At 39.4% G+C, this 14,219-nt stretch overlaps 1 protein-coding gene across 2 annotated transcripts in view; it reads right to left on the bottom strand.

The window, feature by feature from the left end:
* Window positions 1-223: 223 nt before the first annotated feature.
* PTPRO (protein tyrosine phosphatase receptor type O) overlaps window positions 224-14,219 on the bottom strand; it is a 223,414-nt gene continuing 209,418 nt past the window's right edge. Inside the window, exons 24-27 of one of the 2 annotated variants that reach the window (XM_079140391.1) lie at window positions 12,714-12,868; window positions 10,496-10,631; window positions 5,368-5,488; window positions 224-4,371 (exon numbers count right to left, since the gene is read on the bottom strand). In XM_079140391.1, the coding sequence (XP_078996517.1) occupies window positions 5,384-5,488; window positions 10,496-10,631; window positions 12,714-12,868 (396 nt within the window). In that variant the 3' untranslated portion in view covers window positions 224-4,371; window positions 5,368-5,383. The remainder of the gene's footprint in view (window positions 4,372-5,367; window positions 5,489-10,495; window positions 10,632-12,713; window positions 12,869-14,219) is intronic. The other variant, XM_079140392.1, reaches the window with a different exon arrangement.

Raw genomic sequence — 14,219 nt, 5'->3', positions numbered from 1 at the left:
GATGGGGAAGCAGACTTGGGTTTCCAGTCTGTACCCATGAGAGCCATGGATTCATACATTCTTTTTTTATTTTTTAATTTTATTTATTTATTTATTTATTTATTTATTTATTTATTTATTTATTTATTTATGTTGCGGTGCTAGGGATTGAACCTAGGGCCTTGTGCTTGTGAGGCAGGCACTCTACCAACTGAGCTATCTCCCCAGCCCTCATACATTCTTAATGCTGTAAAGTTCTTAGATGTATAAACAAAAGAAAGAAAATGGTTTCTGAAAAAGGAAGGGATGGGCTGCCTGGTGAGATAGTGATTCCCCATGCTGGGCATGCTCAGTAGTCAAGATTTAGCCATCTGCCAGGGATATGTGAGGTTGAGAGTCCTGTGTTGAGTGGGAGAGTAGGACTAGCTTGGTGATAGTCATCCAGGAAGATGGACCATATCAGGGTCCCTGGTAGCTGAAAAGTAACAAAAGCAACAGGTACCCATTGTTCTGTCATATAAGCCATTGAAAAGAAAGCATATGGGCATATCCAGAAATAAATTGACAACGCTTTGGGAGATACAGGAAGAAAATGTTGAGAAAGACTTGATTAATGTTTTCTCTGTCCTTCCAACAAGGAAACTCTGATTCTTAACGTATTTTTAGAAGCCAGACTATGACTCCATTTGTGCTCACCATAGTGCCTAATGTAGGCAAGGAGTCAGGAAATCATTCTTTAGCTGGTTGATTGACTCCTTCTACATGATTAGATAAATGTTTGTTGAAAGAGTGATTGAATGAACGAATGTCTCCAGGTTTACTAGTGTCAGTTTCCCCAGGTTTTCTTAATGGTGACCTCTTGTTTCCCCACGTTTCTATGGGTTCTGGTGGCTCTGCCAGGACAAACTTCAGTCTGTTCATGTCTGTTACCATGCAGCTCTCAGAGCTAAACATTACACGCCATCTTTAATCAAGTGAACCATCAGGATAAGGGCTTATGATAAGCATCCTGAGACTGAAAACAAAAACCCTACTGTTCTGCAAGGCCAGGGGTCAGAGATACCTTGGCAATCCTTCAAATGTGTCTAAGTGGGGCTATTGAGAACAAGGGGTAGAAGTTTGTAGTTTTGCCTATCATGTGTTTGCTGCTCTCTAACCCTTTTGGCCAAAGCAAATGTCATACTCAGTCATGGGCATGGCTCCTGGACTCGATCCCTGAGCCAAGTGCCAGCCTAGAGATCTGTGTGCTAGGAAACCAGCCAGCTATTTGAAGTACATTACATCAGGCATTTCCCGAGGTGCAAAGGAAGGTATCCTTGCTAGAAAGCAGGGAGAATTTTGGCTCATAGAGATTGGACTCAGTAACTTCAACTCCTTGGCTAAGGCCCAATCCTCCAATAAGCAGCTATCATGTGGCCTGCACAAAATTCAGACCCAAAAGCTCCTGCTTTTCATGTCGACACCACAACCTCCTTTGAGAGATATGTCACCCTTCTGGGAACAGCCTTTAGGAAAGGAGAGACATTTTACAACCTGACATTAAAAACATCTTAGTTCCCTTTTCACTTAAAATTTTCAGGGCAATGTTGTCTTTGCAGTGGGAAAATGTAGAAATCCGTACCAAAAAATTTGCCATTCATCATTCTCTTTTTCTTTTCAAGTTAAATAAAATCACACAATGTATAGTGATGAATATGTTGGTGTTAATTTTTAAATTTGTAAATTAGATCCTAATGGTAGTTTTTTCAACTGCATAAATTGTCTTTTGCAATGAAGGAATTTGATCTCAATAGCACTCAGAAGCAAATATTTTGTAATTCTAAAGTCTTTAGCTCTTCCTTTGTGTCGCACAGGCTATTGTGAATTGCCTGTGCAAATTCCTCTGTGTATTATTCACAACCGAGTACTACTTGAATGGTTAAAAAAAAAAAAAAAAAAAACCTAATTAAAAATACAGAGACCCTGAGAGCTTCTCATCTGAATGTGAAAGTTGGGTCCTGGGGTGGGAACAGATGGTTGGAGTAGTCCTAGGGTACAGAAGAGAACAAGATACAAAGCACCTTTGGATTAATTCTAATATCCAATACTCATACCTACAAACATGGAGCTATTATCAGATCATTCTACAGTTTGCTAACTGAGACTGAGCAAAGTTTCAAAGTCATTATCAGAATTAAAGCCCAAATCTTTTGCTAGTTTGATCCTTTTTCCACTCAGAACTCTTGAAACTGAAGATCCTAGTGAAAAAAGTGACAATTGCAGAGACCTGTGAAAGAACTAACCGAGTGCTTCCTTGTGAACTTTCTATAGTCTTGACTCTGAGTCTTGAGTCCAAACTCTGTAGTCCTCCTCTTTTCTTTTGGGAAAATTGATCTGACATTATTTGATCCCTACTGTGAAGGGGTACTCAGGAAAAACGTGAAATATTTATGAAATGCTTTGTTTCATGGGAAGTCATATTCCAGGCTACAAAGCTTCTGTACGCTTCTCCTTGGCAGTGTGGAAAATGTATTGTCAGCTTACCCATCCATGGCATCCGCTCTTCACAGGTGGCATACTCCACCCCTGCCCTGTCCATGTGTGAGAATCTAAGAATGTCACACATAGGCTTGCCACCTTCCTTTAACCATGTTTGTTTCCCTGGATGGCCCAATATGTTACTGAAGTGTCCAAAAAGGGAAATAAAGGAGTGGAACAAGAAGAGGAGGAGATGGCAGCAGGGAGACAAGAAGTAGAGCGAAGTAGGTGAGTAACAACTGACAATCCCCCCAGAGCCCAAGCTGTTAACCCACCGTGTGCAGATATCTTCTGCCAACCACCCTGCAAGATGAAACTGAGACTTGTTGGCTGGATCTCGCAAGGACCTTTGCCAAGGTCTGCTGTGGCCAGGCCTTCTCAGTGACGAGAGTCGGTGGGGTGCAGAGCTGTTCATTTGGCACCCTTCACCATCGATCGCTAAGGTCACTGATGAAATATTAAACTGAGCTATATCCATGACTTCATGAAGACGATCGGGAATAGAGGGAAACTGGGAGATGGGGCAACGATTAGATACACAAACCTCTTGGAAGCACACCCAGGAAGGCTGGTGATTCCCACATTGCCACAGTGAAGCAGCCAGCTTGTATTTAATTTCAACTCAATATTTTCCTTAGGCCATACCTTCACCTCTTATTTCTCAGAAAGTGGCACAAAATAACAGGCTTCACAATGTCATCAATGTCCATTTTGACAGTATTCATGTCACGATACACAATCATGTACTATAATTATACAAAATCCAAAGAATAGAATGTTACAAGTTACACAGGTTAAAAATGAAATGGACAACCCAAAAGAAAACAAAACAATGGAATTTCTGCCAGAATCCATAGAGACGCCTGACAATATTACGAAAGAATGTAGCCAAATAATTGTCCTAGCATGCTGCAGTTCATTGCCATAACGTTGTAAGTTCCCAGCTCTTTGGGGGAAAGAAAGTGCGTTTTCACCGCCTATACTTCTCAGAGGAAGAGCTTTCACATATATGCAGGTCAACAGAAAAAGAAATGCAAAAATTCCTAGGCACCAATATTGCTCGGACAGCAACGGAGGTTTAATCAGACTTGAAACTCTTCTGAACCAGATCTGGTTTCTTGAAAAGGAACCTGGACAGTGACACTAGTCCTGAAGGGCCAGGGAGGAACACCCAACTGTTAATAAGAAGAAAACCATCAAGAACTAGAAACAATTAACACAAATATTTTTCTACTCTACTTTGAAGTTGAAGTACAGTTTTTCATATTTGGAATAGGAAATGATACATGGTTGATCTGTGGGTAGAACTCCTGCCTCTTCCCATCTACCCTCCCCATTCCTGATCCAGTAGTTTTCAAGGTTGGAAATACAGATATTGATGGATCAATTTCTTTGAAGTAGAATAACCATTTTTCATATGTGGCCATGCCTCTTTTAAATGATGAGGTAAATTGAATGCTAATAATGCCTGTTTCTTCCTGGGCTATGCAGTTGATCAGGGGTGTGGGAAGAAAACAATTCAACTTTCTGATAAAATCACACACATACAAAAATTATTGCACTTAAAATAAAAGCAACTCAGCCCAATCAGCAAAGGGCCAACTAAACTCCTTGGAAGTACTGTACTTCCTGCCCTTTGCAGAGCATCTTGACCTTTCTGATGTTCTGTTGAATTTGGTCCATTAAATGTCCAGAAGTGAAAGAGTCCAAAAGACACTTGTAGCTCTTTAAGGCTAAGTCTTCCCGTGCTTCTGTGAGATAAATTATCTCCTTGGCCACATACTACAAAAACTGGGGCTCATTTTAGCAAAATGACTAGCAGGGCCCCCTAAAACTCTGGAAGCAAGGGAGGATAGGTGCACATCATGTCCTCTCCTGTGAACGAAAGAAAGACAGTAAGCAGCCTGGATACCAGCAAACTCCTTCTAACTGTACTGCGAGCTTTCATTGTACTCAGTCCCACAGCCCATATGGATGTGAATTTATCTGTGCATCTTCCTCCATGTGACTGCTTTCTGTGTGTCTGAATGTCTTTCTACTTGCAATTTACTTCCTTATTTTTCATCCTTCCTGCTTGTTTATGCAGTGCTGCATCTTCCTTGGTGGATATAGGGGTACAGTGCTAATCCTATCCTGTCACTACTGACCCATATGCTTCCTATCCTTTCAATATTTCTCCCACAATGCACTGCTGCCCTCTCCCCACTCTGTCATCCCCCAGTCCCAGCATACTTATGATCACCCCACATCCTGTTTACTGAGCTAAATAGCCAGCTTTTTACCTCACCCAAAATTATGCCTCTGAAATATGATCTCCTAGTCAGTTTGAGTTCAGGGAATTGAATGTGTTACTAATGTTTTCACGTAAATGCTCACGTAATGGGTGAGATTGAGGCATTTTCAGACTCCACTATCCTGAGACTCTATTGTCAATAGTTTTTCTTTTTTGTTTTGGAGTGTTCATTCCAGTTTAGGTAAGTTCATAATCCTTACATGACCCTCGTAATCGTTAAAATATTTGCACAAAATATCTGGGTAGATAGAGTTGGATGGTAGTAACTGTCTATTGCAAGCACAGATCCAATATCAGAATGATTAAAGGTTCTGCACAGAGGGAATGGAGCTCAAATCATCATGGGTTGCAGAAGTTCCTGCTTGTTGCTACCACCAACCTAAAGCTTAAAGACCTGCTATGGTATTTGTTTCTCCCTATGACCACCCCTGTGTGCTGAGTTGGACAGAAAGACTAGTGTGAATATAAAAGCTACTAATGCCAATACCAGTGGCTACTGCTACCTTCTGACTCATGCCATCCCATCTCCTCCCACTGTTACAAGACAGAGCACCTGTGGTGGGCTCTTCTCTACTTACTGCTTGAGATTCAGAACTAGGACTTGCTAACATTCTCATATATGACATCGCTGATGCAGAACTGCTGTTTCTTCTTCATCCACATCAGCTGAACACACTGATGGATAAAAATGTACTGCTCCTGGGGCAAAAGAAAAAGCATGTTTCAGAGCAAGACATTTTCATGCAGATATGTGCAAAGATAATGCATTTTATTACTATGTTAGTTTTAATGAGCAGGATCTGATGTAAAAGGAAACCCATTTTCATTATTGACAAAGATAAGTGTATAACTGGAAAATTCAAGAAAATCAATTGTAAGCTTTTTAAAATTAATAATAGAGATTAGAACATCACTACTTTTTTCCTAAGTGGAATGTCTTTTATCACATTTGTTGAAGTATGATAAATAAAAAGTATATATATTTAAGATGTACAACATTGTGACCTGACATATGTATGAAAGGATTATTACAATGAAACAAATTAACACATGAGCATCATTTCACACAGCTACTTTTTTTGTTTTTTTCTCCTTTCTGGTGATGAGAACAATTAAGCTCTACTTTCTTAGGAAATTTCAACTACATAATACAGTATTATCAATTATAGTCGCCAAGAATTATTGTTATGGTTTGGATGTGAGGTGTCCTCCAAAAGCTCACTTGTGAGATGATGCAAGAAGGTTCAGAGAAGAAATGGTTGGATTACAAAAGCCTTAACCCAATCAGTGAATTGATCCCCTGACGGGATTAACTGAGTGGTAACTGAAGGCAGTGGAGTGTGGCTGGAGGAGGTGGTGCACTGCAGGTGTGGCTTTGGGGTATATATTTTGTATCTGGCCAGTGGAATCTCTTTTTGCTTTCTGATCATCATGTGAGCAGCTTCCCTTCCCCACACTTTTTCGCCATGATGTCCTGCCTCACTTTGAGCCCCAAGGAATGGAGCCCGCTTTCTATGGACTACAATTTCTGAAACCCTGAGCCCTTAAATAAACTTCTCCTCTTTTAAAATTGGTCAGAACTTTTAGTAACAGCAGCGAAAAGGCTGACTAAAACAATTATGTTAGCTCATCACTACATAATGCTAAAAGTGATTTATATGCAATCAGTAAATCATGGGATTATTTTGAAGAAAATTTGTTGCTTGCTATCTCATTATATATTGAAATAAATTCCAACAAGCTTAATAAATAAAATGATAAAAATACAAAAGAAAGGTTATTATAGGTTAATTTCTCTCTGATTATTTTAGGGAAGGAATTTCTAAATTTAAAAGCCGTGAATAAATTACAAATAAAAATTCTAAACTATGCATACAAAAAAATGGTAAAAGGGGGCTGGGGTAGTAGCTCAGTGGTGGAGCACTTGCCTAGCACATGTGAAGCACTGGGTTCAATCCTCAGCATCACATAAAAATAAATAAGTAAATAAATAAATAAGTAAAGATATTTTTAAAAATTTTTAAAAAATGGTAAAAGAATAAAAAAGCAAACTAGAAACTAGGAGAGAGGAATATTTTCCAAAATTATGCCAAAATGTTGATGACTTTATTTTTGTTAAAAAGTCACATAAATCAGTAATATATGCAAGTAGACAGGCAAATATAGTTTATCAACCACTAGGCCAGATATTCTTGGAAGGTAGGTACTATGCCTTTTTATTCCTAATGCCTACCACCTAGTTTATGCTTGTGAAATGATTTTTTGAAGTTAACTGAGGAAATATTAAAACAGGCAAAATGGCCAAGAAATAAAAATATGAATTAAAATAGCTTTTTTTCCCCTCAATTGTTTATAAAGTGGGCAAAGCTAGGGAGGGAAGAAAGTAACAATAATGAGTGTGTTGAAGCAGTCATTATTACTTACTTATTACTTGGTGGAGGTAAAATTAATAAAGTGCTAATAAATTGTAAAAATGCAGATCATAGTGTTGATAATAATAAAAAGTGGAAAAATATCCAATGTTTTATGTAAAGGAGAAAGCTTTAAATAAGCAATAGTGTGTCTATAATGAAACAGTCTTTAAAATGAGATTTATAGAATTTAAGGCAATCTGTGATATATAGTCAAATGCTAAGTGAAAAATCAGCATGTTAAAAGTGTATACACACGTACATACACACACATATATATACTCATATATGTACATATTTTTATATATGTATATGTATGTATATATGTGTATTTACAAACAAACATGTATATGGCAAGAAATTACACTTGAATGAAAGCTGAGATGAAATCACCAAAATTATCAAGGTTAATTGTCTTTGTGTCATGAAATAAGGGTAATTTCTTAGTTTTATTTTTCTTCATTTCCTGAGTTTCTAAGTAGTCCCATTAGATATAACCTTTGCATAAGATACAGTCAAGAGGTTCACAGGGGCTGAAGAAGCCTCTGTGTAATAGCTTTAAACAAAGGATCAAAGCAATACCTCCGACCTCACTGGGTTGGAACCTCACCGGCTCTGCATCTCTCAGCAAGCTTTGGAGACATGTTTTCCCTCAGGTCTGGAGAGTATCACAGCAGTAACTGAGCTACCCCTCAGAGGATCTTGCACATCACTCCAATTATTTCGGGTGTGAAGACAACATGGGAAGACAGAAGGCCAGAGACTTCCTGGACTCTCACTCTATAACTACCCAGTAGCAAAAAAAAAAAAAAAAAAAAAAAAAAAAACTCATAGGAAAAGCAAATAAAAAAAAAAAAAAAAAACCTGTTTTCAGACACATCCTGAGAGAAATCCAAGCTGCCTATTGGGAGGACAGTCTGCTCAAAGCAAAGCCCTAACTGACCTCCAGGGAGAGGCTATTAGAGGAAAATCAAACAAAATCAAACAAAATATTTGATTAAAAGTAGAAGAGAGCCCAAGAGAGGAAACACCCCTCCACAGGTAGCCCTTTTCAGTTTTAAGGTACTCATCTGGATTCTGTCATTTCGGGTAGCGTGTATTTGATAACAACTCATGAAAATTGTCATTCACATTCTAGAAATGAGAAATGGAACTTTGAGAGGTGACGTAACATGTGTAGTGGTAAAGCTGAGGTCTTTTTAACTGTCCCCCTACCTGTGTGGAGAAGCCCCTGAAGTGTGTCTGTCTGAGTGAGAAAGAAGGCAGGTCAAAATGCAACAAACACAGCACGAGAATAGGCGCCTGAGGATGCGCCTGATTTAATCAGTTAACGTCTGCCATTTTGGGATGGGTTGGAGTGGCAGAGTCAAGGTGAATGGTGTAGAAAAGATTGGAAAATTTGAAAACATAGATGAGAAGAAACATGGTATTTGATTCCTGGGTCGATTGTATACATAAAGACCGATCTCAACTGGAGGATGATTCTGTTCTCTCGCAAATCATTAGGACTGATGGGAAAAGAATCATTGTTTTTTTTACTTATTAGTAAATTAGATGGCAGCAGGATTTGAATGTGAAGTGCTAGAGGACAATGTTAGATAAATCAAACTATATTCAAAATATGAGTTAAACGAAGAAGAACAGAGGAATGAGGAAAAAAATCAAGGTATGTGGACAAGATGTTCTAGACATAACTAGCAAAGCAGACCCAAATAAATAACAGGAACTGGAAAGCATTCATTGCAAAATCCCGAGGGAACTCAAGAGTACGTTAGAACAGCTGGGAAAATGAGTAACTTGGAGAAGCTCTGCCCCCTTTACTGACTTTAAATTTCCCAAGGAAAGTACAGGGAAGGTATATCATGCATTCAAAAACTGTTTCTGTGGAGCTGTCAACCTGAAATTCTGCCATAAACCAAGAAACCAGACGTCTAAAACTTGGGGCAAGAAAGGGAGAAAACAAAATATTTTCTTGTCTTTGCAGAAAGCCCCATGTGACTGCTTTAGTGTTGTGTGATTATCCCACCTGAAGAAAAATAATGGAGCTGAGACTGGGATGAAGAGACTGCTGTGTGAAGGTAGTTTTTAAAAAGGGATTAAGATTCTGTAGTTGGAAAAAATCAAAAGCAAACAGGCTATAATCAAAGTTTATAAAGTCATAAGAGGTATAAATTAAGTGAATGGAGCAGACAATCCATCAAATCCAAGATACTTAAAATAAGGAGTAGCCCTTTGAAGCTTGGGGAGATATATATATATATATATATATATATATATATAATTCTATATATATGTATGTATGTAATGGGAATTTTTAATCACATCTTAGGATACAAATTTGTGGGCGTGAAAGCCCAAGATTCAGACTGATTAAGAAAGCACTATTTAATCAATAGGTAGGGGGTTTCTCTATGATATTTTAAACCTATGATAACAAGGTGGTGTGTATGTCTCTACCACAGCAAATTAGAAGGCAGCAGGCCTGAGACTGAGTGGGCTCACAAGGAGACTTCTGAATGTTAGTGGGTTACTCTTTCCAAGCTGGTTCAATCCTGGTGCAGCTTAGAAATAAATACATTGAAACATCTGTGCCAAGCTTGGCTAAGATGAGCCTGGGAGGGTAGGAGGAAAGAAAAGTAAACAGGGTGGGAAAGGAGAAACACACCCAGCTGGAGAGCCATTAATTGGGGCTTTTTGAGTCTTTCTGACACCTAGTGGTGCTGAATGAGAAGAGCATGAGGAAGTCCAAAGCAGGGTTTAATCCCTTGGTAAGAGGCCAGGCTAGGCGGCCTTCCCCTAGTCAAGCCCTCCTCCCTGACCCTCCTCCAGGAGAGGAACCACTGTCCCCCTGAAGCTAAAGAGTCATGAGTGCGGCTGAGTGAGGAGGCTTATGAACAAGCGATTACACTTGGGATTCTGCGCCCACACAGGTACATATTGAATCACTCCAGCATTTCAACTATAAATTAAATCACATCAGTCCTGTGGTCTCCATTAGGCAGCATTTCCCCAGATTGGTTGTTACGAACTTGCATTCTGTTGGAAGAGGTTATACTCTTTTGCCAACACAAACATATAAAGGGCATACGGCGCCAGCAAAAGTGTAACCCCATACACTTCCTAGAGGCTGACATCTATTTCTTTTATATCTTTAAAAGTTTGAAACATACACAATAAGAAAATGGGAAAGGCAGATGCAAAGAAAATCAAGACAATTGTTTTGAAATATGTGGGTGAATAATAGTAAGTTTTCAGTCAAGGAAAAATGAAAAGCACATATCAATTGCGTTCCTACCTCTGTCTGTACCATAGACATCCTATATGATCTCATTTCTGACACCAACCCTAAGATGTCCACAAACTCGTGATCTCGAATATGCTGCAAGAGCCTGTCCAGGGCAATGAACGTCCCTGTCCGCCCCACGCCGGCACTGTAAAAGAAAGTTCACACCAGACATTACTCACACAGTGACTCCTCACTGTTGCAAATAAAACAGACCTTACTAAAAAGGAAAAGGGTTTGCATCACTGTGAAAAAACTCCTAAACTTTTCCACTTAACTGATTTTTAAGAATGCAGCTACGGTTGCTGTTGCTCGTAATGTCACATTTCTGACTATCATTGTTCCCTTTAAGGAGAAATGGGTTTGCACAGCCTTGGCCACCCCTCCCCTGGGCTGTTTCAGGAGAAAAGTAATGATTCCATGTTGAATACTTGGGAGAGTTGGTCCCTGCCCTCAAGGAAGGATACACATTAACAATGTTGCATCTCATGAATAGCCTCACAGTTCTATTCCTCATGCCTACCTTAAAAGTCTAGTTGAGATGTCCACACCCTAGCTCTGGGGACAGTGATTTCTGCACTTTCAATCCTGAGTTCAGTTCGCCATCTCAGACCTTCCTTGCAGCACCCATGTTCTTCCAATGGGTCCTGGGCCTGCTTCAGTCTCCCAAGGATCATTTAGATAGTTGTCTTAAAATAAGTAAATACCTGGGCCCAGTCTTGTCTGGTCCTCAGATCCTAGGACTCAGAACATTACAGCAATACTATGTCACAGGGCTGGTTTTTGAAGGAGATTGGTTCACTTGGTGGGAAGGAAAGACTAAACTGGTATGTGCCAGGTAACTGCCCACAACAGTCCCTAGTTCTATAGGTTAAGTCAACTGTTCTTCTGATCATCCATAGACAAAAGAGCCAAAAAGTTCTACATTCTGAATTAGGATGAAATTTTGGGAAAAAAGAAAGTTGAAACCAATTTATATGTGGAGTTTGCTAGGAGAAAAACCCAACACTAATAGCCTGGAGTTCAGAGTCCAATTTGCTTTCTCTACAGACAACTCTTCCCTCCTGGGACTTCTCAGATAAAATGATCTGCCACTAAGTAGGCACCTGTAAAGTTGCATCCAGCACGGCACCTGCTAGCTGCTGTGAAAAGAATGATTTCAGTTTGACCCCATGGTCCAGCAGCTTTATTTTCTGCACCTAGTACCATTTGAGAAGAGATGATCTCATCTGCTAACACATAGCTTTGAAACTGTGAAAGCCAAAAGTGGATTGACAGCAATGGCATCCTCCCTAAAGAGAAACTTAGTAGCTTATGAAGCATTTGCCTTCCAAGGACGGACAGATGGACACACACACACACACACACACACACACACACACACACACACACACACACACTTTCGCAACCTATCCATTATAATTCACAAAGGCCAACATGCTGGATCTGGGATTATAGATTTATCTGCTCATGTTGACCTGGCTGCCAATGTTTCCCTTAACATCCTTTATCCCTGATAGGCAGAAGAGGTAGAATCTTTTGAGGTTGCATAAAAATTTTCAGCAGTACTGTGTCACAAGGATGGTTTTTGATGGAGCTTGGTTTGCTTGGTGGGAAGGAAAGATTAAATTCAAAGGTAATTGAATTAGTGTGGACCTTAATTTTTGACAATATAATGGATCATTTATCCCCTTGCATGCTGTCTGGAAATTTAGAAACAAAATTGAGGAGCAAACATAGCAAATATGTTAATTTTAACATACCAAATATTTTAATCTTTTCTTTCCTTTTTCTTGCTTATGTGGTTACTTACATCGTTTTCAGCTGCTACAAACTATTTATCACTTGACCTTATATTTATCCATGTTATAACCCTCAGAATCCTTGATGGGAATAATATCACATGTAGGCACAGACTTTAGAGACCTATGCTCCTAGATTTGAGTCCTAATTCCTCCCCATTCTGTTGTATGAACTTGTGTAAATCCCTTAACAACTGTATTCCTCAGTTTTTTCTTCTGAAATGGAAATAATAATAATATCATAGGCTATAGATATAAGATACCCACAGTATATGTTAATAGTTATATATAGAAGACATCCAGTAACCACAGATTAAAAAAATCTCAATTCATTTATTATTAAATCTGGTCCACATATGAAATGATGAGCTGTTTCATTTCTTTAAAATCCCCTGATAGTTAACAGAAAATGCATTTGATGAGGTCACCTGCAGTGAATGATCATGGGGCCTTTGCTCTTGGTGGCTTGCTGTCGGACCATGTGTACAAACTGCAGGATACTTTCTGCAGCATTTGCTGTGGGCACGCCGTGATCAGGCCACGCAGTGTAATTAAAATGCATCACATCCTGCATCTCATCAGCCTTTAGGGAAAAAAGCCAAAAACAAGCATTAATGTCTCAGCCCACTGCCAGGATGGCCCAGGCCTCCACCGAAGATCACGAGTTAATGGCACAAGAAGGTTGAACCACATTCTGCTTCTGGTCAGTGTATTTCCTTTTCCAGCTCTGAGCACTGTGTCTGGCACAAAGTAGGTTCTGAAAACAATATACTAGTTGTATAAAGCTTTCAATAGTAGGGCAGGTAGGCAAATCCTTGCTTATGTAGTTAAGGACAAGAGCTTAAGCAGATCAGGGTTCTGCCATTTAGAAGCTGCAGCTGCCTTGCCAAGGAATTAGCACTGTGGAAGGTACTGCTGGTGCCCTACTTAGATCCTTCTGCCAGTCTGGCACACCCCTTTCCAGCTGCTTCTAATGGCAGAGCTCTACCCTTCTCCTGATAGTTGTCCTTCACTACAGGGAGCTGCCTCATGGGAAAATGCCTACGAGGTTGCATTCTCCTGCTGAAAGCAGCCCACAGATAATGACTGACTGATTAAAAAACCCAACACCAATATGGTACCATTCCTGCCCCAGCACACACAATCAATGGAATCTGACTGAGTCAGAACGCAGGTGAACCCGCAGCGGGATGTGACTTCTTCTCTGCCCTACTCTACTTCCCTTGACCCCCACAGCTTTACCCAATAATGTACTGTCAAAAAATCACTTATATGAGAATCCTTGTCTTGAATTTTGATACTAGAAGACCCAAACCCAGACAGACTCACGAGTTTCAGTTTTTCTCTTACCTGAAAAGGGCCTAAGATACCAATAACAATCATCGTGCACATGGAGTGTTGATGTTTGTGAAAGATGATTAGATGTTATTATCATTTCTACCACGACATAATTACCACCTGCTCAATCATTCATATGGTTAGTTCTGGGAATCTCTAGTGAGTAGATCTGTTTTGTTTATTACTACTATTCATATTAATCTGTACATCAAATACATTGTTGTTCCCTCTGAATACATATTAATTAGGATGCAGGTCCTTCAAGATCAACTCTTTTTGGTCCCCCACTCATTCGTAAGAATGATTTATTCTTCTTTTGTTTTAAACTATCAGACGATTTCAAATCCAGGCTTTGCAAATATCTGGTTCCTATCTTACCCCTAAACTTTCTAGGAGCCTTGAATGCTGCCAGAGGGTGGATATAATACATCAAAATCTGGCAGAGTTCAACTTGTCTGTGGGTTTGGAGTTAAAGTTTACATTTAGGTATATCAAAGATAAATGAATTGCAAAGAGCAAAATTGAGAGGTCTTGAGTAGAACAAAATTTGTGTATGTATAATAAAATGCATAAATAAAATGTACTATGTCATCAGT

This window comes from Sciurus vulgaris (assembly GCF_902686455.1).
Source record: "Sciurus vulgaris genome assembly, chromosome: 5".
Taxonomy (NCBI): Eukaryota; Metazoa; Chordata; class Mammalia; order Rodentia; family Sciuridae; genus Sciurus; species Sciurus vulgaris.
This window is presented reverse-complemented; position numbering and strand designations above follow the sequence as displayed.